We start from the raw sequence: 24,473 nt of genomic DNA, 5'->3' as shown, positions 1-24,473 counted from the left end.
TACTTTGACTCATTCCACATCCTTAAAGGTTCGTCTTCTTTATGGGATCTGCTGAACATGAGGAACTAATTCAAAATGGTTGAAATGGCTCTGAGCACTATGGGACTTAACTTCTAAGGTCACCAGTTCCCTAGAACTTAGAACTACTTAAACCTAACTAACCTAAGGACATGATACACATCCACGTCCGAGGCAGGATTCGAACCTGCAACCGTAGCGGTCGCGCAGTTCCAGACTGTAGCGCCTAGAACCGCTCGGCCACCCGGCCGGCAGGAACTAATTAATTAATTAATAGAAGACATGGATTTTTTTACTATTGGTTTGTACTTTGTACTTTAGAATTTGTGTGTCCCTTTCAGTTAATTTCTGATATCTATAATGTTGATCCACTGAGACTGATATCAGCATTTTAAAACTTAGTTTTCTGTGCACAATCACTGGCTTTCTATCAGCTAACATGTCAGTGCAGATTTTTATGTATACTGATTTTATGTATACTGATCTGATAAGAAACATTGCATCTGTGATGGCACTGTAGTTCAAATAAAGAGGAAGGAGGAGAATTTCCAGAGAAGCATCTAGGCAACAGTTTAAACATATAGATAACAATAAAAGAAGAATGAACATGTCTGTTTCAGTGTCTATATTTAACTTGGTGAACAAGATAAAGGAAAAGGGTAATTAAGAATTAATACTAAACAATAAATTACTTCACTTCCAACTATATACCACAAGCATCACCACTACCTTTGTGCTTTAGTATTTGGTATATGATTGTACTAGCTATGTAAACTGAAAATGAGTACGTTTGTGTTGATTTGTATCATGATTTCTAAACAATTTACTTATTTTATTTTGCAGGTGAAGATATTCCAGATGCTGCAATAAGAGAAGTCCTGGAAGAAACTAATGTCCAAACAGAATTCAGATATCTTATTTGTTTCCGACATACTCATGGTGCTAATTTTGCCTGCTCAGATATTTATTTTATTGTCTGCCTGACTCCTATTTCTGAATCAATAACAAAATGTGACCGTGAGATTGCAGATTGTCGGTGGATGAAGGTATGCACATTCAATAAAAAAAATTCCTGCATAAAGATATCAGTAGTGTGGTGATTAAACTACAAAAGAATATCATTTCTTTCATTTTAATATTCTAGCTCTGTTTCAGTTCTCATCTTTTTCTGGGTTAGTTAGCAATACTGCTTCATGCACAGAGTATATTAAATTACAATATTATGAAAAGGATAGTTGCTGTTCACCGTATAGTGGAGATGCTGAGTTGCAGATTATGTCTGTGCAAGTTGTGTTTGTGTTGTTTGTCTAATTCTGATGAAGGCTTGTTGGGCCGAAAGCTTTGTTTGACAATCCTTTTGTTGTGCCTATCTGCAACTCAGCATCTCTACTGTATGGTAAGTAGCAAGTATCCTTTTCATAAGATTGTCATTATTCCATCCGGGATTTACATTGTTTGTATATATTAAATTAGTGTACGAATCTGATGCTATTCAATCTATGGTCAACAAATTGTCAAATACGAGAAATCTCAATACCATATAGGCTGAAATAAGTCACTTACAGGTACCAGTGACACAGTCAGAGAAAAAACATTAATTGCTCACTTAATTTTGACCTTCATTGTCATAGCTAACAATTTTTTTGGTTAGAAAGATGGGAAATACCATGTCTCTGTTGCACTTTTCCCTTCATTAATTAGAGTTACACATTCTTTTAAAGCTTTTTACAGCATTTTTGTATCCATAACAATTATTGTTAGTTTTTAGGAGTGTTGCATATTTAATGGAGTATTTTTGTGAGAAGTAGCTGAAAACATGATGTGATAATACCCTTCTTTGTCCATTTAACTGGTTAAAATCATCTGCACACATGCTTCTATTTTATGTATCTTTCGTGCATATACTGCTGCGTTCAAATGACTGCTCTGAAGTTGCCGCTAGGATTACAGTTCAACTTAACTGGTAGGAGGAAGTCAGGAGCATTTCCCTCAGCATAATACCATGCTCAGAACAGTAGTGTGGTGTTGAAGCCAACATGCAGGTTTAGAATTGGTTTAATACAAACTCATTGCTATGACTGAAAATGTAAGATTGAAACAACAAACTATAAATAAGGTCTGGTAACCATGGAGCACACCTCCTGACATTCAGCTTTAGATGAACATTTATCTGTCCTCGTGTTAAACCCGATGGGTAGTCATAAAGTTTTTAGTATCACCACAAAAAAAAAAAAATCAAGCTGTGACCATGAAACCTGCTGATGGTGTATTCATGTTTTAGTGTGACACATTTTTCCAGTCATAGATGACTTGGCAAAGATCTTGGCTGTAGCAGTCTTCATTCTGTCTCTTCAGGAAACATTCTAGCTCAAAGATCACCTTGTCACTATTGTGAAAATGCCTGCCACACTGTGGTTCCTTCATCCAAGGAAAGAAGAAGAAGAAGTCACTGAGTACCACGTCAGGAGAATATAGGTGGTGAGACAAAATTTGATAGCTAAAGCAAGCGGCATATGTGATTGTGCCCTATGCAGAAAGATCTGGGACATTCTCATGGAGCAAAAACATCCTTTTGATTAGCTTCCCATGACACTTTGCCTCTACAGCCATGTGATACCACATTAGGAGATGCCATTAGTGTGCTCTGCTGACAGTTTGCCCCTTACAAGAATAATCTGTTAGTGCAATGCAGTGTTATGTAAGGGATATTCTGCTGAGTAGTAGCTTCTCTAACCAGTGTCCCACATGATCAAACAAATTGTGACTTTATCTGATGTCACTCGTACCTTAGGTAATTGGGGTATGCACAGCTCTGTTTAAGAAGAATAGCTTGATAATGTCACAGGGTCAAGCTGCACACGTCTGCTCTCATGCTCAACAGTCAACTCACCACAAATAATAACCTTAGCAGTGATCGTGCAGTCAAAAGTCAATGCACTGGCTGGTATTGCAAGTTAATAAAATAAACAGAAGTATTAAACAAAAGATATATGAATAATTAATAAAAAGGGATCTGTTCTAACATCTATATTGATGTAGATGACATCAGAGAATTGTGTTGAATAATGTTTATTCAATAAGATATAACTCAAATTTACAGAAAGCGGTCCTACAATAATCACTTATAATGCAGACAGAAAATAACCTTATTAAATGCAGAAAGTTGCATTGAGAGTGTTACAAAAATGGTAGCAAAGTCCCCAAGCTAATTAGTCATCAAAGGTGCTCAAAAAATATTAGTACATTTCATGATCACAATCTATGAAATATTCACCAGCTCACAATAATTCAGAGTTCAGCATGATGATTTACACACAAGAAATAATGAGTAGAAATTCATACTCTGTCTGTTGTCAGTTCCATAATGCAAGCGGTAAAGTTAGTTCTGCACTGGAGCACGTGAAAGTTAGCTTCTGTTCAAAAGTTAAAGTATTGCAGAGGCTATTCATCACCCAGAACCAATAACCCACATGACTGGATAACACATGTTACCTTCTTCCAGAACAAACGTAAAAGTGTCTTGTATTGTTCGCCTGAGTGCACCCCCCATGAAGTGTTTGTCTTCACATGACTGTAGCCATGTCCTGCCACTGTCAACTTTCATTGGCTGAAGGCCATCTCCAACATAAATACATAGTTCTTATGCTCTACAGACATGATTTTGACTCAGCTTGGCCACTTTCAGTACTAATGTAATATAGAGTGTGTAATGGGTATAAGAGCAGATATTTTTATAAGTGGTACCGTGATATATATAAACATCAGTGTGTTTGTCATTTTTTCTCTCCGTGTGACAGTCTCCCACAAACACGTCATATTATTTACTACCTGATGTTTTCTGCACAGTCATACCTACACTGCTAAGTGGACTATGCGTATCAGCATAGATTAACTGATTTACTCCAAGCATCCACACTTCAGTACCTGACCTGCTGCCCAGAGGAAAATAATCATTAATGGCATGGTCACATGTACTTGGAGCTATTAACCAACTTAAAAAGGGAAACTTGTAATAGCTATAATTTTTGTCTGTAAATACTGATGTAATGTTGTTCAGTACACTGTGCTCAGTCACCAATAGAAATATTTGCTCTTATACTCATTACACCCTGTATTATAGCAATATTTAATAAAGCACATTATAAACATTTGATCATACTCTGACTGTTGTATATTGCTATTAGTGAGTGTGAGTGGAGTGTGCCGAGTGTGGTGTCACCATGCTTGTGTGCTTGAATCAGCCAGCAACTGTATCAGTGTGGGCCGGCTGCTTTAGGCCACCTGTGGGAGGCATGCGCACAGTGCTGTCTCCACCATGCCGTCTGGTGGCAACTCGTGCATATATATGTGTGGAGCAGTGCTGACAGGCCTTGCTCTTTGTTCTTCCAGTTGTACCGCTCACATCAGTTGTTCCGCTTTTTGTTATGTGTGAATTCACCAGAGGCTTATTTCTTTTTTTGTATAGAGGTTTATGAATAAAGCCATATCTGTGTACTTGGATCAGTTTTGTGTTTTACTTGGTTACTACGCCAGGCAATGAGGATAGGATGGTTTCTGCAGGTGCAGTCTTTAAGTGCTGTTCCATCAAGTTATTCATTGTGGACACCATGCTATCGGTATTGACTGGACAGCTTACTTTGGCAGTTACCATATGGTTTGCTTCCGATATGAGACAGGGTATCATTCCCCACTCCATCCATCCACTTTTCCTCCATATAATGATAGAGCCGAAGATCAGGAAGCTTACAAAAAAGTCTCAGACAGCATTTTTTGGGTTTCGGTGTGAGAGACTCGAATTGTTGCAAAGACTTCTTCCTCTCATGGATTCCAACTAAAATCCATAAATTACTGTGTTAGATTGGTCCCTTTTACAAGAACCAGCAGCTCTTAGATTTAATTACATGTGCAGTTTATTGTCCAACTAGCATAGCAAATGATCACATGAAATAGGGGCGCAAGTTGAGTTCTACGATGCCACAAGAAACCAAACTGGTTATACAGAGCCTGGGGAGCTGAACTTCATGGCCTTAGCCATAAGGGTCAGTTTGTTACTGATGCCCATAATAACTCATACATACTCTATGATGCACGATGAAATTACCTGTTTAGCTTTGGACAAGGAAGTACGCCAGAAGTCCTGTTTTGCAAATAGCACAATCTTTTGAAGTTTCTCAGGTAGTGAGTGATCAAATTGAAGCGTGGGGCGATGTGAGACTAGTGTCACAATGTGTGCCCACTAGGAGGACAGATAGCTTGCATGAGGAAGCAGCAGTGAAGGCGATAAACATGCAGGACCAGTGCCGAGCAGACCAAGACCAGCGCAAGCAACCATGACTGCCACAGAACCAGCATCAGTGTTCTCTGTTTCCATCTTGTCCTTCCTGTTTTGTCCAGCATGAATGTTTGGCATGCCCTAAGCACTGGGCTACTTGTAATGCTTGCCAGAAGAATGGCCACGTCACCTCCATGTGCCATTGGCCAAATGCTCTGGATATGGAAATGGATGTACACTGTGTGACTTGAATGCTTGTGACTTCTCCCAAGTGGTTTATCAAGTTAAGCATTTTTCGGCAAGTGCTCTGGCTAAAGGTCAATAGAGTTATTGCAATGATGTTATTGAATTCTCAAACCTATATGAGTTTAGATTCACCATCATTGACTCCAGTCATGCGGAATCTGGTTGATCATAATGAACAGATTGTGCTGTTAGGACAATTTATGGCATCTGGCTCTTATAAGTCAGTGGTTCATTCCATTACGTTTTTGGTGGTTCTGATGCCAGTGTAGAGAATTTGTTTGGGATGGACACATTTCAGGTATTTTGGATCACCAAAGCAGTTCAGCTTGTGTCTGATCAGGTACCATATTCTTTATTGGAAACACTGTGTGAGGAGTTATTGGACTTGTTTTCAGAAGGTATAGGGTGTGCTTTGAATTTTTCTGCTCATTTGTGTTTGAAATCCATGGCTCAGCCTCGTTTTTGTCACGCGCATCCTATTCCTGAAATATCAGGTGAAAGCAGAATTGGACAGACTTCATTCTCTAGGAAAGTGCAAGCTGATATGGCTAGTGAACGGTCGTCTCTGCTGTTTATAGTTCGCAAGCTGTTAGGGAAACTTTGCCTCTGGGGCGATGTCAGTACTACTGTCAATACGCAGTCGATCATGGATGCATATCCTTCCCCACACCAGGAGGAACTGTTGGCATAAATATCAGACGGCCAGTACCTTTCTAAAATTGATTTGTTTGAAGTGTAAGTGCAGGTACCTGTGGATGAAGAATGTCAGTGAGTTCTTGTTTTGAATACTCCCTTTGGTCTCTATCAGTATTTGCACATTCCTTCTGGTGTGGTTAGTGCCCTTACCATTTTCCAATGATTTTTAGAGCAACTGACTATGCATGTCCTGGGTTGTGTTAATTATCTGGAGGTTATTGTTGTCATGGGCTGCTGTATGGCCTATCATTTGAAAAAATTATGCACTTTGCTTTCTGCCTTACAGTCTGCAGGTTTACCTTGTAACCTCGCGAAATCTTAGTGCTTTCAAACTTCTGTTGTTTATTTTGGGTTAGAGGTCATGGGGGATCTGGTTCCCCCTCTGTCAGGCCACATCTCTGTGGCTATATCTGTGCCTCGCCCCTCGTCCATGAAGAAATTTCAAGCCTTTCTAGGGAAGATACCCTACTACCATAAATTCCTGCCAGGTATGGCCACATTGGGTCATCCCTTGGATAGCTTGTTACACAAGAATGTACCTTTTTTCTGGAGTCCAGATTGTGAACCTGCTTTTCAAATGTTGAAAACCAAACTGCTCTTGGCCCCTTGTTTAGCTGTGTTCTCTCCAGATCAGCACATAGTTTTGGTGACCGATGCCTCGCAGTATGGCCTTCGCATAGTCCTCGTGCACTGATAGGCAGATGGCCCTGAACGACTTGTTGCTTTCATCTCTAAATCTCTCACTCTGGTCCAGGAGCAGTACTGTCAGGTGGAAAAAGAGATTATTGCAATAGTCTGTGCTCTCTGGAAATTTCATGTTTTTTTGTATGATTCCAAGTTTCAATATATTTCTGACCATAGATCCTCAGTTTCTTTGTTTGCCCCTCACAGTTATTTGCCTGACAAGGTAGTGCACTGCCTACAATGCTGGGTGCTTGTTTTGCTTTTGTCCACAGAAGACCTCTCTTCCAGAATAGTCATTCCCACCACATTATGGTGTGAGGTACTATGCCTTCTCCACCAGGGCCATTGGGAAGTTTCACGCTCTAAACTGTGAGCTAGGAGACATGTTTTTTGGCCAGTGATTGACGGTGAAGACATCAGTTTTGCCACAGCTTGTGAGCAGTTTGCCCAAAAACAATCAGCTCCCACCAGGGCATCCCTGTCCCCCTTGTCTGCTCTCGTTAGCCATAAGAATGCATTCAGACAGACTTTGTGGGTCCCTTCTTGAATTCCTATTGGCTCTTGGTTGTGCATGCATTTTCCAGTTTCCTTTTATTCTCCTTTGTGCATCAACATCAGCTGAGGTCACAATTTGTAGTCTTTGAGTGTTTTTCCTATTGAGAGATTACACTGTACCTTAATTCCGATAATGGGCTCCAGTTTGTTTCTCGTACCTTTCAATTGTTTATTCCCATCACAGCATTCATCATGTTACAGCTCTGCCATTCCACTCTCAATCAAATGGCGAGGCATGACTAGTATGTACATTCAAGTCCCAAATGAAAAAAATTGTGGAGTCTTCGCCAGATGATTCCCTTCTTCATTTTCTAAGCACCTATCACTTCATACGTATGGGGGAGTGGAGCCAAGCAGAGTTGCTTCACAGCTGGCAGCCACACACGCTTCTCCACCTTCTGTAGTCTGTGCCATTCCTGCCACAGTTGGGTTTGTCTAACCACTTTGTGCCAGGATTGCTGATGCAGGTGTGAGAATTTAGTCACCAGCCCAAATGGATACCAGCTGCTGTTGTCCACCACTGGGGGTGCTATCTTTGTGACATCCGTATGGCCAATGGGCTGGTGGCATGCCACAATCATCAGTTGCCCCCGTGCTTGCTGCCAGAAGCTACTGGTTTGTATGTTGCAGCCCTTGTAACTGCAGCCCATCCTGCCACCCTCCACCTCGAGTCTGTCATCATCTGCTGCAGAGGTGCCCCCTTCCCATCGGCTGCCTCCTCCACGTACTGTGCCCTTGGGTTGCAGCTTTTGGGTGCTGGACACCAGTCCATCTTTGGCCCTGGGTCTGTTGCCACAGTTTGCTGTTCCCGTCAGATCACCTCCACCGGGCTCCTCATCATCATCGCCTCAGCCACCCTTGCCAGTAGGCCCAGCTCCATCTTCTCCACACTGGGATCGGACTGCTGCTGATGACACTGAAATGGCAGGGACACCCTCCTCTCCAGTAGTGTTGTCAGGTGCTGCACAGGCCCACCACCCTCCAGCATGTCCACACCCCTGTGCATTCCAGCCCTATGCTCCAGTGCCCACCCAGGACATCGTCCCACTCCCTCTGTCAGCCCCAGCTGCCGCCACCGCTGCGGATTCGATGGATTTGTCTCTCCTCCATAGTCTGGGTGCCCACTTCACACGAGCGAGAGGTGTGCTGTATCCTGCTACTAGTGCATGTGAGTGTGAGTGCACTGAGTGTAGTGTCACCATTCACATGTGCTTGAATTGGCTGGCAACTGTATCAGCTCAGGCCGGCTGCTGGAGGCCGCTTGTGGGAGGCATGCGTGCAGTGCAGTCTACACTGTGCTGCTTGCCAGTGACTCACTCACATATGTGCGTGAAGCAGCATTGACTGGACGTGCTCTATGTTCTACCAGATATACCTGTCACATCAGTTCTGTGTCCTGTTATGTGTGGATTCATGAGAAGTTTATTTCCATTATTGTTCAGGGGTTTATGATAAAGTCATATTTGTGTTACTTGGGTTGGGTTCATGTATTACTTGGTTACTACACAGACATTCGCAATAAATATAAATAATGTTTGTTCATAAATAAATAAGACAGCATTCATGCTTATATGTGTTTGTATTAAATGACAAACAAATGTCAAGTGTCTTTAGGCACTCTCTTCGATGGTGATGTCAGCTAACACATGCAGTTGATCACTTTTAAATTACATTGTTTTTTTCTTACTATAATCATGTTTAAAGGAAGTTATTGTCAAAATTAGTAACATATTTCATAAATAACTATACAAGTGTGATAAGATATGAGGTATTCAAAATGCATTTAGTTGCTGTGTTATTGTGGAGAGTATGATGTTCTGTCAAACATTTGCATAATGAAAAATTATGAGTATATAATAAATCAGTAAATAAAACAGTTACACATACTAGCTTTCAGGGACGGTAGGGGCAGTTCAGCAATATTATCTGAGGTATTTAGTCAATGTATAATATTAACCTTTGTAGTTTTTAAATTATTGAAAATATTATTGTTTCATTAGATGCACCTCTGAGATTGCTAATGTATTCAGATTTGCTTTGTTATGGAACTGTGTTTTATTACTGTATTTTATGGACTATAAGATGCACCTTTTCCTTCAAAAAATTGTTTCCAAAATTCAGGTTTGTCTTATACTCTAAATCAATATAAAAATGTGCAGTGTTTCATTTAAAATTCCTGCCAGTCTTAAAAATGGCCATATATGGCCCGTGCCACGGGAAACCTCTCTCTTTCTGGATTCAACTGGCAGCAGCAGTGCACCGATGCTACAAATATGAGCTGCGAGGATTCACAAGCTTGTTAACACTGTCTCCCTCCCGCACCGCCATCACAAACCCAGAACACTGTCTAGCTACGACGTGTCATTGCAGTCTACAGCGCCAGTGAACTTGAATTTGTGAGTAGGGATATTGGTAACAGTACAATATTTTTGTTAGTAGCTAGTTTTTTAATGGAAAAAAATAAAATGTATTCATATGATGTGGGCCATATATTGGAGAAGGATGTGAAAACAGAGCATGTGAGTAGCATTTTGGCCTTCAACCAACAGAAAAAAACCATTTGCAATTAGCTGGATGGTGAAGAAGAACTGAAAAAAATGAGGAAGACTAAATGCTAAATAATCGAAATTGGAAGACGACGTATTTAAACGAATTCAAGGATACCATCAAAATGGCATTGGAATTAACACAAAAATGATTCAAATACATGTTCATAAGCTAGCACTACATTGGAAGTTAAGGGACTTGATTGGTGAAGTTGGTTGGTGCTACAGGTTTCGCGAATCGTCATGGTCATAACATGTGAACCAAAACCAAAATATCGCAGAAAATGCCACAAGCGTATGAAGAGGAAATATTACCTTTCCATCACTTCATTATTCAATGTCAAAAGAAAATGAGTGTGGAACTTAGTCAAACAACGAATGTGGACAAAACTCCTTTGACATTTGATATGTCGAGTAACAGAATTATTGCCATGAAAGGTGCTTAAACTGTAACTACAAAAAAGGGACATGAAAAATTGCACTACACTAGTGTCCATTCAAGGTGTCCTGATGGTACTGAATGAACTTAATCTAGTCATCATTTGCAAGTGCAAAACAATGCTGAAACCTTCTGAAATACCACCAGGTGTTGCTGTTCACATACATAACAAGCAGTGGATGGACAAAGGTGGTATGAAATTATGGATTAACAGAGTATGGGCAAGAAGGAAATGTGCTTTATTGAAGAAGGGTTCATTTCTTGTGCTCGGTCAGTTTAGTAGTAATTTGAAAAATTCAGTGAAAGAAAAATATTATGAGAAGGAAAGTTGCTACTCACCATATAGCAGAGATACTGAGTTGCAGATAGGAATAACAAAAAGATTTTGACACTTAAAGCTTTCAGCCAATGGCCTTTGTCAACAATAGACACACATATGCACACACACACACACTCATGCAAACACAACTTGCACACAAGAGTCGTGTGTGAGTTGTGTTTGCATGAATGTGTGCGTGCGTATGTGTTTGTATTGTTGACAAAAAACCATTGCCCAAAAGCTTTAAGTGTCAAAATCTTTTTGTTGTTCCTATCTGCAACTCAGTATCTCTGCTATATGGTGAGTAGCAACTTTCCTTCTCATATTATCGTTACATTCCATCCTGGATTTTCCATTGTTTGATTTCAATGAAAGAAAAATTGAGACAGGGAAATATAGAGCTTGCTGTTATTGTGGGAGGACTTACTTCACAATTGCAACCTCTTGATGTCTTGATAAATAGACCATTTAAAGTATGTATGAGAGAGGAATGGAACAAATGGATGATGGATTAAAACCAACATGAATTCATGCCGTCTGGAGCTTTAAAATGACCTACAATCAAACAAGTGTGTCAGCAGATAAAACAGTCATGGTCTAGAATGAGAGAGGACACTTTTGTTAAATCTTTCAAGAAGTGCAGCATAAGTAACGCTCTAGATGGCAGTGAAGACCATCTTATATGTGATGAGTACAATGATGATGATGAACAGGATGAAGAAGAATAAGAAGAAGAAAGTTCAGATGACAATTTTCAGGAATATTAAAGGTGAGTATGGTTTTATAAACTAAGATTTTTTTTATTCTGGCTTTGAAATCTAATAATAAAAATGGTAAAAATATTACTTTTTTCAAAAACTAAGGTGCATAGTATAGTCCGTAGTGTCTTATGGTTTGTAAAATATGGTATAGAATTTCTAAGAGCTGTAGGTAGCCATATTTCAGTCTGTCTTGCACTTTGCCATTTCTAGTGCATTGTCTGTCCTGTGTCTAATTGAGCTCTGCCATCCGCATTCTCCCTGCACTGGGTTTGACTCATTTCCGGCCAAGCACTGCACCCCTTCCTACGTGGGCTGACCAGCTGAGGTTGCTTGGCCTGAACTGGCCATGCTGTTCCTGGGCGTATTGGCTTGCATTCATTCACAAAACAAATTCCCTTCACCTCATACCAATTCTAGGAAGCCAAAAAATTTACCTACGTACACGTAACATTACAACCACACAAAGGCAGGCTTAATAAAATGTTCAGCATCACCGTGTCCAATGCTGGTTGGGTCTTTTTCGGCAGTGGTGGATTCACACGTTTCCACTGCTTGCTTTTCTCATTTGTCTCATGGTCATAGTGATACATGCAGCACTCATCCATAGTGATTAGGCAGTTAAAGAAGTTACCTGGATTAGACTGACACATTTGTAACATTTTTACTTATGTTCGCTTTTTCCACCAGTGTCTCAATTGTGAAATGCAGTTTTCAAGCACCAGGACTTTCACTTCCCTTGCAGTTCTCGATTCTTTATAGAAGGACAGTCTGTCACTTCATTCTTCGTCATTCAGACTTGTTTGACCATGGTGAAAGTGTCTATGCTCATAACCACTGTGTCATACAATGGTGCATTGTTGCCATACACTTCCACGAACTCAATGTGAATTGTTGCAGCTTCATTCCTTCCAAATGCAGAAAACAGATTAGCACAGTACATTCCACTTTATCGATGGTTTGCACCATTTTGGATTGGCTCCTGTAATGGCATGCTACGGTACACTGGTGCAAGGATTTGAGTGTGTGCAAACACATTGTGCGACAACGGGTTTGTCACATTGTCATTGCTGTGACTACTACACCATCAGGGCTTATTAACTACTTTGATCAATATCTAGAAAATAGTCTGAAACCTGATCTCATAACCTACATTCTTCTTTCGGCAAATCTAGATTTTGTCTAAAGCTTAGCCATTATCGATTATCAGTCATTGATAATGGCTAGGGACTAGCTGAAATCTAGATTTTTCGAATAAAATCTGCAGGAAAAGGATGACTGATCGCTGTGCTATATCATTTGAAAGTCATAAAACAGTCATTGAGTGCACCCAAGTTCCTAATGGAAGGTAACCTGATGAAATCAATTGTTTCACATACAAAATCTTTTATAATATGCATCATTTGTTCTATTCTAAACAGTACTTGGTACAGCTCGGAGCCAAAATCTCCACAAAATTGCATTCTTGTTCTGAAACAAGTTGTTTGAGTAATTCAGAGTACTGTTTGTTGTGTACCTAAAAGTTATAAATTTTTACACCACTTGCCTAACAGATTTATAAAGCAGTGTGTAGCTCACAAAACAAAAGAAACATCTCATCTATTGAGTTCAAGCAAAAGCTCACTATTATCAGTTCTGTAAATGCAAAGTCTTAAAGTTTCTCAGTATCACTCAAAGATGTCCATACACAGCTATTCGATGGCTCGCATTTCTGGTTGCAGATTAAACTACAGTGAACTTCATCAAGGAGCTTGGCACCATCCAAAAGTGACACACATTGGTGAAATTCTTTGAGCAAATAAATGATGAGGCAGCATGGATGTAGCATTGTTTCCATAAGGAATGCTCGTTACTAAAACACCAGCACTCTTTCCTTCATGTTTAAAGAAGCTCCCTCTCTGCATACTTAAACTTCTCCAATCGAGATCATATTGTCTCTGTAACTTTTCCTATTGTAAATCTGTACTGTAACATTTCATATTAATTTTGCTATCATATCTTATACAGCTATCATATCTTATACAGCTGTATTGAGTTTTCAATGGAACCTGGAGTGGATTCTATTTTCTGGACTGTCTCTGTTGTTACTGCTGTATCTTTGTAAGATACATTAAGTACACTGTCATTACTTCTTATATAGAATATAATGCTGTATTTTCTATACTCCAGCTTTTATCCAACTTTAGGATAATCCATTAAGTTTTATGTCTTTTAGTTCAAAATTCACATTTCTGTAAAAATAACAAAACATATTGAAGATAATTTTACCAAACCTAGATCATATTTGTATATCAAAACTAATATACCATCAAAATTTCAGTTTTATATCTCTGTTCCTTGCCAGGTGTACCGTTATCAAATATAGCAATATTTGTCACAAATGCATATTGGCATTTGCTCAAACTTAGTATTTCTTACATGTACATTATTCTACACTATTTAATGAGTAAATTACAAAATTCTAACAGTACTCAATTTCTGCATTACACAATAGTGCAACTCTTTGTCCACCATGATTACATACTGAAGGTGCACTTGGCTGCTTCCCCACAATGTACCTATAAACAAACAAACAAATTAATTATGTAACTATTTTTTCAAGGCGATAACAAAACTGTGTTACTTCACACACACACACACACACACACACACACTGAAACTTATGCAATGTCCTTGAGCAGTATTCAACACACTGAGGTTCCCTACCCTCATTAGGTGAAGTGTTTCATATAACAGAGCTTTGGGGGTGGCTCTCATCAATTTCATAACCAAGTAGAAAATACTGTAAATCTTCACATGGTTCAAGCTAGAACTGATTGTGTATGTTACAGTGCCTGATCACCTTACACTTAAAAAAAAAAACTGTATATTGACCAACTAGAACTATGTAACAACTTCACTTCCTCTCCTTTCTTTCTTGCTGTGTCCTGTTTTCCTAGCAGTCCTTCATCTTCTCCCCATGTTGTCTTTTCCTTTCTTTTTTTCTGTCCATGTTGTTCCCAATTTCTTGTTTCGTCTGCCTTGAAAGCCTTCTAAATTTAGAATTTTATGCTTAGAAAGGTTTATTTGTGTTATTTCTTATTCCCTAAGGGTTTCTTTCTAGTTTATATTTCTGTAATCCATGCTATTGTCAATTTCTCTTTTGAGAAATACAGGAATATAGTTTTTTCTAACATGTTCTCTTTATTCAGTAGATGTGTCCTCTAAGATGAATCTTCACTTTGCCATTACTTCTGATATTTTCATAGGTCTCCTCGTTTCTTCTCATTTTCCAAACATCTGTAATTTTTATTTTATTTGCATTCATTATATTTCTAATAATCCGTCTTTCCAGTATCTCTATTATGTAGGCCTATAGCTTACAGTTTGTCGTTAAGCATTCACATGCATATAAGCATTTTGGTCCTGCCACAAAAGGTATAGTGTTTTAGTTCAGCTTTCCTTGACATGCATTTCTTGTTGTAATTTCTTTTGCCAGCCATATGCTCTATCTATGCTATTAACTCTAACATCTATTACAATTTTTTCTAGTTCGTTCTGCTGCATGGTTTCTGCAAGATACTGAAATCCATAAACCTTTTTCTATAACATAGTTAAACAGCAAATGTGATGAGCTGTCTCTTTTTTTTCTAACGCCAGTTTTTGTTTTAAATGGCTGAAATACTTCTCCGATAAATTTAAGTTTCAGATATTGTATTGGTTACAGTTTGATGAATTATGTTTGCTAATTTTGCTTTAATACCAAATTCTCTAATAATTTTATCTATTGTTTCTCTGGCTGCCAAATCAGATGCTTTCTTGAAATAAATAAATTGTACTATTATAAGTTTGCAGGTTAACGTTCTGTGGCAATTATTGATTTTAAGTTAAAAAGTCTGTTTGGACAACTTTTCCACCTATTACTTTTTCTCCTTTTGTGGTTCATTTTTCATCTTGTCTTTCCCAGAGTCTTATGTGTCACATTTTTCACAGTACTTTTGTGAAAACTACAATGTTATCATTGATTTTGGTATATTATTCAAGTGTCATCATTGTCTACACAGGCCCATAGACAGAGTGAGTTGTTAATAATGTCTGCAAAAAGCTAATTGTTTTCAAACAGCTCTCTGTGTTATACACTTTCACACAAGGATGTAGTCATCCCATAGGTTTACATCATATCCATATAGAAGAGATCAGTGCTTTTTTTTCTAAAAAAAGAAGTTTGAGAGTACTCCGGCAGTGGAAATTACTTATAACTGAAGCATGGGATACCACCTGTCTGCTTTTAGCCATGACGTCATCAGCATCATCATGGTAGCAGGACCATAGAGACACCTATCGGTGGCTCGGAATTCGAGTGTACGCATATCCGTTTAGCACTACCAGTGCCCACTATTAGTGGACGAGGGCTCTACATGCTTGTCAGACTGGCTGCCAGCGATTCAGTTGTCGAGAATGGTTGCTGCAGCTTCGAAATGCTTGAAACAGTCAACAACATCGCTTTTCCCACCAAAAACTGCACTGGTATCGTTTGTATTGCAATTACCAACACAGAAAAATGAAATAGAAAATTTACGTCCGTGAAATAAATCTTTGACACTCTTCCAAGTTCTCAACATCGTAAAAAAATGACTTTGTTGATGAAAAAGTTTAGGGGTACGCATCCCCCAGCGTTCCCCCAGAAAAACAGCACTGGTAGAGATAATGCAAATATCTGCCTCCTTTTTAAGATGAATGGTTCTGTAAATGCACTTGAAGCACTTTATTGGATTGTCTGTCAGATAATTGTGAAAACTCATTTAACTGAAGGAATAAGACGCACATATCCATGTTTTGATATACAGTTAGAAAGTTTTCCCCAGAGTGAACAAAGCAAATATAGTGGCTTATGCAGGGGGTTGTGCTCTGGTGGGCCTCAGTGCAGTTGACTGGTTCTTGCATTATGCATTCATTGGGTTAGTGTTGGTTACAAGCTTTCCCATCGAAGATTCATCTTCCAGTAGTATGTTTTCATTTTTAAACGGATTCTTAATATATATTTTTAAATTGTGGTTTTAATAATACTGCTGTTGTGTAAGTGATCTACAGGGACTGTTGTGTTAGTGATCTACATGGGCTGTTGTGTTAGTGATCTACATGGGCTGTTGTGTTAGTGATCTACATGAAATGGAAATTTTCTTTTAACATTTGAGTCCAAGAGATATTAGTTTACCTTGTCTGTGCTGTCACATTGTGATATCTTACTGTATAAGTGGCTTTGTAGGAGGTATGTCCATTTACTTCATTTTGGTTGCACCTGTGCATCTTGTAACTGATGTTCTGCAGGTGTCTCTCTTGTACATGATCAGTGTTAGTGTGTTCGTAATAGTGTTATCTTGTGATGTTTTAGATGTAATGATAACAGGGATATCAGATTATCACTTAGCTATGAGTGTCTTGAAAGGAGGATATAAGATGAACATCAACAAAAGCAAAACGAGGATAATGGAATGTAGTCGAATTAAGTCAGGTGATGCTGAGGGAATTAGATTATGAAATGAGACACTTAAAGTAGTAAAGGAGTTTTGCTATTTGGGGAGCAAAATAACTGATGATGGTTTAAGTAGAGAGGATATAAAATGTAGACTGGCAATGGGAAGGAAAGCGTTTCTGAAGAAGAGAAATTTGTTAACATCGAGTATAGATTTAAGTGTCAGGAAGTCGTTTCTGAAAGTATTTGAATGGAGTGTAGCCATGTATGGAAGTGAAACATGGACGATAAATAGTTTGGACAAGAAGAGAATGGAAGCTTTCGAAATGTGGTGCTACAGAAGAATGCTGAAGATTAGATGGGTAGATCACATAACTAATGAGGAGGTATTGAGTAGAATTAGGGAGAAGAGGAGTTTGTGGCACAAATTGACAAGAAGAAGGGTCCGGTTGGTAGGACATGTTCTGAGGCATCAAGGGATCACAAATTTATCGTTGGGAGGGCAGCATGGAGGGTAAAAATTGTAGAGGGAGACCAAGAGATGAATACACTAAGCAGATTCAGAAGGATGTAGGTTGCAGTAGGTACTGGGAGATGAAGAATCTTGCACAGGACAGAGTAGCATGGAGAGCTGCATCAAACCAGTCTCAGGACCGAAGACCACAACAACAACAACAATGAGATGGTGCCTGTGATTGCATTCATTTATGTGGCTGGGACATGGGTTGTCACCTGGAATTTTAACATCAGTGTGGACTTAGTACTGTACTCATTGAGTGTGTATGTGTAATTGGAAAGTCAGAATCTTTAGATAAAGAGGACAGATCACACATGCATTGATGCCTGCAGGTGCACAGACTTTCTATTACTTCTTTTCCTGGTTTCACTTTGCGAATGTCTGGTTTCTCCACTTCATATGGCCATATGTTAGTGACAAGCTTAAGTGAGGACCATTGTAAGTTTACATTGATTTCATGGGTTGTTTATGTTTTATTTCATTCAATGTGGTTATGCTCTTTTATGTATGGGAACCTATTGTGTTTTATGTAGGCCCAAATTCTTTAGAGGTTTACTGTGTGGCCGTAGAATATATAAGATGAATTTTCTGCTTACATGGATATTCTGTATGTGTTGTGTTATCCTCTCCAAAATGTTACTACAAGATTTATTGGTTTTCTTAAAGTTTGAGAACACATATAGTCATCACATTTAACTGTAATTTTTCAGATGAACCTGAAGATCGTACTGTTGTTCTGAATCCTGGTTGTGCTGCCCTTTTATTGAAAAATAAAATTTAATACAACTAGATGCGGATGTTATCAATAATGAATAACCATTAATTTAGATTTTTACTGCTTCTGGTACCAGTGTCACTTGTTTGGTTGCTTCTGATTTTTCTTCAGCATATACTGCTGTCTTATTGAGTTGACCAGTGGCTACCAAAGAGTCTTAATTTTTTCATTTACTGGGAGTCTTTTATAATAAACATGCAAGCAAAATCTTGTAATTGTGTTGCAAACAATGGGGAGATTTATTGTCAGGATACACAGGAACATATTTCTTGAAACTATTATGTCCCTAAATCTATAGTATTCAGTATCTGGTAGCTTGAAAACATTTGTGCATTTCATCTTAGCACTGATGTTCTTAACTTGCTAATTTTATGTTACTTTACAAGTCAGCTGTAGTCTCAGCCAAAGTAGCAGCACTGTTGTGTTTACACTGATGAAACAGAGATATAAACAGTTGCATTTTGGAGTGCCACCATGTGCTAGTTGACAAAACGATCACCGAAGTAAGTGCCTACTTTCTAAAAGAACACAAACACAATTTACACATTGTAACTGAGTTTTAGTTGCACTGTCCATTAAAGGATGTGTTGTCTAATGATCTTCATCATTTTCTTTACACAACTGTACCTCTTTCGATTATTTGTGTAAAGAGGAAAAGTGCAAGCTGCTGTCTCTCTCCTTCTCTATTATGTTTTTTAAGATGTGACAGAGGAAATGAAATAAACTGTCTAAAGTCCCTCTGATTTATGTATGGATGACATAGCGATTGTCAAATGTATTAAAACAGTTCTTGCATATTTTTGTTTACTGAACACCTGTATATATAGGAGGAGGTGCTGTCATTCAGCAATAACACTGTTCATTTCACTTTGCCAGCATTGATTGAGTATGTAATGCATGTATTTTAGGTCTCATGTAAAGTCCCTAAAACGTTAAAAAGTAAAGAACATAATTAATTTGTGGATATTTCCAGTATTTGTCCTTGATCAATTATGTATTTAGGTGTATTTCAAAGTGAAGTTGATTGATTGATTTTTATTTGGTCGCATTTGATTACATTTTGTACAAAGTGTGTACTTGTAATATAGGACAACTTAAATCTATTTTCTTGCAGTATTTAACCTATTCTTTACAATTTAATACACCAAAGTGGCAATACTTATAATAATGTTGCATAAATTTTTCACCCATTTTCTAGGTCCTGAAAATTATTTACATACTATGTTATACTGGTATTTACATTTTTCTCTTAATATTCATGTTATTTATGTATCATAATGTGTTCATTTAGTTACAGTACTTCTATAACAGTAATAGTACCATTTTTCATTCATTGATACATATACTATTCTACATTACAAAAATTCTTTTTCCATTAAATGATCCTTTAAAAGTTTTTGGAATGTCTTTTTTTTGTTAATGTATAGAGATGGAAATGTCAGTATTTTTAGACTATGGAAAACAGTTGTGCATGATTCTTCTTGTTCAAGATGGTCCTAAAAGCTTTTTTTGCAATGTAAATATTCTTTTTGTATTTTTGCTGCTGGAATTTCCTCAAACAGTAATTCCATATTGTAGGTATGGCTCAAATAGAGCATGGTACACTGTACATGGAAACTTCTTGTTGGCATAATGTGCAAGCTGTTTCATAACAAATATTGCAGTGCTTAATTTACAGCAAACATTATCTATATGTTGACCCCATTGAAGCTTATTGTCAACTGTAATCCCCAAAAATTTAATAGTGGTAACCTCTTCCAGTCTTGTTTCATCTATGAATATATTTATGTGTTCTTCCTTTTTTCCATTTGTGAACACCATGAACATTGTCTCTTTCGGATTTAAAATTAAGTCATTTTGTATAAGCCACTGTACTGTGTTTCTTTGACATAAACACACTTCTTTCCAGTGATTTGAGATTTTTTTCCTACATTCATTAGTGTCATTTCATCTGCATATAGTATTTTTTGTCTTTATGACTAACATCGATATTGTTGAACAGAAGTGGGCCAAGTGCAGATCCTTGAGGCACTCTGTACTTAATGTTTCTGATTTCAGATTTTCTGTTTCCACTTACTGCTTTCTGTTGCTGATGTATGATTTTATCCACTTGGCTGCAAGTCTATGAATGCCATAGCTTTCAAGTTTTTCAGTAAGTGTGGTATGGGTTATTGTGTCAAACACTTTAGACAAATCCAGAAACATAGCAGGCAGAGTTTGTTTTGTCTAATGCATCTATAATGGATTCTGTGAGGCTTGAGATGGCGGTTTCTGGTAGATTTCTGCTTTTGGAAACCATGTTATGCTGGAATCTGAATACTGTGTTTCTTCAGGAATGTGGTCAACCTACTATGCATGAGCATCTCTAGTATTTTTGAGAAACCAGAGATTAAAGACACTGGTCTTATAGTTATTTGGATCATTTTTGTCTCCTTTCTTATATATTGGTACTACTTCATTTACTTTTAATTTTTCTGGAATACCCCTTCTCTAAATGAGCAATTTGCAATATCCAAAAGAGGTTTGATTATTTCTTCATTCACATGTTTTATTAAATAATTTAATACTTCATCATCTCCAGTGGACTTTTTGGGTTTTAATTTCTGGATTATTTCTATGAGTTCTGTTTTTGTCACTGGTTCTAGGAACATTGAGTGGGATGGTTGGCCAAGTGTTTTAGCATGCTTCGACCACTGATGATTTGTTTCCCCTTTTAAATTTTGCATGGCATCTCTGAAGTTGTTGTTTAGTACATTAGCAATTAACTATGCTGTCATCAATTTTCAATGACTCAATAAAGTTACTGTTTTTTTAAATTTTTGGCTATATCTTTCACAGTTATTATATCCCATGTTGTTTTACCTTTTTGAAGTCTGACACACAAAATAATTTATTTCATTTTTGCTTATAATTGAAATCAGTCACACCAGTTCAAGCAGCATGCATCTGATTACTTTCTATGCTTTTACTGAGAAATAACACCACACACCATTTTACACTTGGACTCTGCTACTCATTGTCACATGACCAAGATTAGTTCATGTAAGGCAAGAACTACACTTTTCTGTGTAGGGCAAAACATATTCTTTGTTAACGAATATTGTGTTGAGTGTTTTGACAGTGTTCACCTAATCTCCACAGCTTAAATAATTAATTATAACTTAATAAAATGGGTTGGTAACTTGAAGAAAAGGTAATTGATAACATCTACCTAACATACCTTTAAAAAAGTAGTAAGGAAGCTACATGTTTTTATTAATTTATATTCCGTTCAGACATATACATCAAGCTTGGATATATACATCAAGGTTGGATGCTAATGACCTTGTTCAGACTCACACATATGTCTTAATGACCCTCATGAAGATAGCACTAAATGTAAATGTAATTTAACTGGGTGGACAAAAAAGCTACTCATAAAGCAATGAGAGGAAAATACATATAAAGTATTGAAATTTCCAAGCTTTTGGAGCCACTGGCTTCTTCTTCTGGCAGAAATGTTGAAGGAGGAGAAAAAGGGATGAAGGAAAAGGACTGGTGAGGTTTAGTTAAACGATTATAAACGTATGAGAACACACACTCTCAGAAAATTTCACTGGTGAAATCTTCTTGAATTACCAGCCAAGTGGCATCATTATCTTGAAGCAACAGTCTGACAAGTAACCTACTTGACACCTTAAGCCTGAAGATGATGAGTAACAATACTTATTGAAATGTTGCTTTGAACTGACACTGCTATGTTGACGATAACCTGAAAAGATTGCATCAGAGTATAAACATGCCTCCCTGCTAACTTGCAACATACTTCTGAGTTGCTTAAATAAACTGAAAGTACTTTGTTATGGTGTTGGAAATCATTATTTCACAATTACATTGTTCAGGATTTGCCATGTTGTTGCAGTCATGTTTTCTGTGTCAGTAATGTGTGAACCTTCCTCTCCAGCATTGTGTTGAGGAAAACATCTGTTGATGTTTGGATACTGACATGCTAATCCTTAGCATTTAGCAAATCTCAGTTGATTTTATAGATCATTGTTGTTATTCTACATTGAATTTTTCATGGATAACATTCTTTATAGAGTAAATAAACACTGTAATGAAAGTTTCTTTGGTGGAAGTGGAATCACTCAACTGGAAGAAATTTGTCATTGTAATAAAGGCATCCACATTAAGACCAAATTATGGTATTTTACTGTTGCAAAAATTTGTGATAATGTTAACAGCTGTACTTATTTTCACTGTTATAGAAATACACAAATTGCATGTGTAAATATATCTGAATATGTCTGTATATGTGCAGATGGATATGTGTGTGTGTGTGTGTGTGTGTGTGTGTGTGTGTGTGTGTGTGTGTGTGTGTGTGTGTGTGTGTGTGTGTGTGTGTATATATATATACCTGTCCGTTTTCCCTCCTAAGGTAAGTCTTTCCGCTCCCGGGATTGGAATGACTCCTTACCCTCTCCCTTAAAACCCACATCCTTTCGTCTTTCCCTCTTTCCTGATGAAGCAACCGTAGGTTGCGAAAGCTTGAATTTTGTGTGTGTGTTTGTGTTTGTTAGTGTCTCTATCAACATACCAACGCTTTCGTTTGGTAAGTTACATCATCTTTGTTTTTAGATATATATCTGAAATGTATTACAGTAATAGATATAAACATTTTGAAGATATAGTACTGCACTATTTGTTCTATTGTCTTTTGTAATATAGAATTTTCAAACAGATTTCAGATTATTTGACTGATCCTGGAGTCATTGAAACCAACCGATTTTTCCTGAGAAAATATCTTGAATATGAGAAGTCGGGAAGCATTGTGGGATGTGTAAAAAATATTCATCCACTTCTTAAGAAACCTCAATGTTTATATAGTATAGATAATATGAAGGATGCATCCAAAATATAGGAAACAAATCACTAAATGTATGTAGCAAAAGTAACAGTATGGTGGTCATTCTTTCTCAGTTGACAAAAATGGTTAATGAAATATATCCAAACATATAATCATTACTATGTTGCATTTGTATTACACACTGATGTCATATTAACCAATTATGATGAAATGGCTGGAACTGTTGCAGTGTAATACATATTATTATTTAATTCAACATCTAACTATTACCTCATTATTTGAGTGACTGTGATGTTAGTTTTATTTTACCGTAATTTATTCTATAATTAATTGTGATACAGTTAGTTTCATTTTATTGTCTCAGCCAACAATAAAATAAATTTCACTAATAAAATTAAGCTTGTTTCTTTCCTAGATATGTATGGAGATTTCATGGCATGTTGATGCAATAAAATGTTCATAAGTTACTAACTACATCAATCAATAAGGTGTATGTGACATTCTAGGCAGCATACTGTCTTCACATGTTCTAGTGAAATACCCATGTGATGCAGCCTGTTTTCCAATACAGGGTGATTAAAAAAGGTGTCCCACATTATTAAAGGAAACACTGCTGACCAAAATTAGAAAAAATCTAGAAATATATTCCCAGAAACAAATACTCATTGAGATATGGACCATTTTTCTTGCGACAAGAGCAGTTAGTACTCAGTAGTGCACACTTTCTTCCTTTTGACATTCGTTGCTCCTTTCCTATTGATTTCTGCCTCTGTATTTGGCCCTCATTTGTACATCATGTCCCATGAATCTCATAATGAAGGATAGTTTTCAGGGATATGGAATGAGTCAACTTAGACATTAACAGGCAGATGCAGCCACTATGGCTATTTATGAAAGTTAACCAACAAATTATGACTAGTGCTAATCTGCTCACACTGATAATTATGGGAATTACTTCTAATTTACTTTATATATGTGTATTTGGAGAAAAACTGCTACTTTGAAAAAAAGCTGATTTTTACCCTCTTACACTACTCCACTACTTTTTTAATGTATTCAGACAAAGCATTTATTTACACTGTATATTATCTGCTATCCATACACTGACAAAGTATATGCTCACATTAGTATAATATTAACATTAACATTTTGCAGAATTTACATCCATGAATACTCTTATATTTTGTGAAGGTGTGACTAATGACAATGAGACATTCTTTTATTTTGTTTGGGAATTTTTAATGTCATGCTTGATGTGTACAAGCAACTTGTTATATATTTTTGTGCCAGAGTACAACACTCCCATCTGAACCCTAGACAGGGATGCATAATCTGTATGGAAATAATTTT

At 37.4% G+C, this 24,473-nt stretch overlaps 1 protein-coding gene across 4 annotated transcripts in view; it reads left to right on the top strand.

The window, feature by feature from the left end:
- The window catches only part of LOC126236444 (uncharacterized), a 98,881-nt gene extending 75,389 nt beyond the window's left edge, over nucleotides 1–23,492 (top strand). The window contains exons 5-6 of one of the 4 annotated variants that reach the window (XM_049945759.1): nucleotides 862–1,064; nucleotides 22,998–23,492. In XM_049945759.1, the coding sequence (XP_049801716.1) occupies nucleotides 862–1,064; nucleotides 22,998–23,177 (383 nt within the window). In that variant the 3' untranslated portion in view covers nucleotides 23,178–23,492. The remainder of the gene's footprint in view (nucleotides 1–861; nucleotides 1,065–22,997) is intronic. The other 3 variants (XM_049945762.1, XM_049945763.1, XM_049945761.1) reach the window with 3 other exon arrangements.
- Nucleotides 23,493–24,473: the final 981 nt, after the last annotated feature.

The sequence above is a fragment of the Schistocerca nitens genome, chromosome 2 (assembly GCF_023898315.1).
Source record: "Schistocerca nitens isolate TAMUIC-IGC-003100 chromosome 2, iqSchNite1.1, whole genome shotgun sequence".
Lineage (NCBI taxonomy): Eukaryota > Metazoa > Arthropoda > Insecta > Orthoptera > Acrididae > Schistocerca > Schistocerca nitens.
Note: the sequence above shows the minus strand (reverse complement) of the source record. Positions and strands in the feature narration are given on the sequence as shown.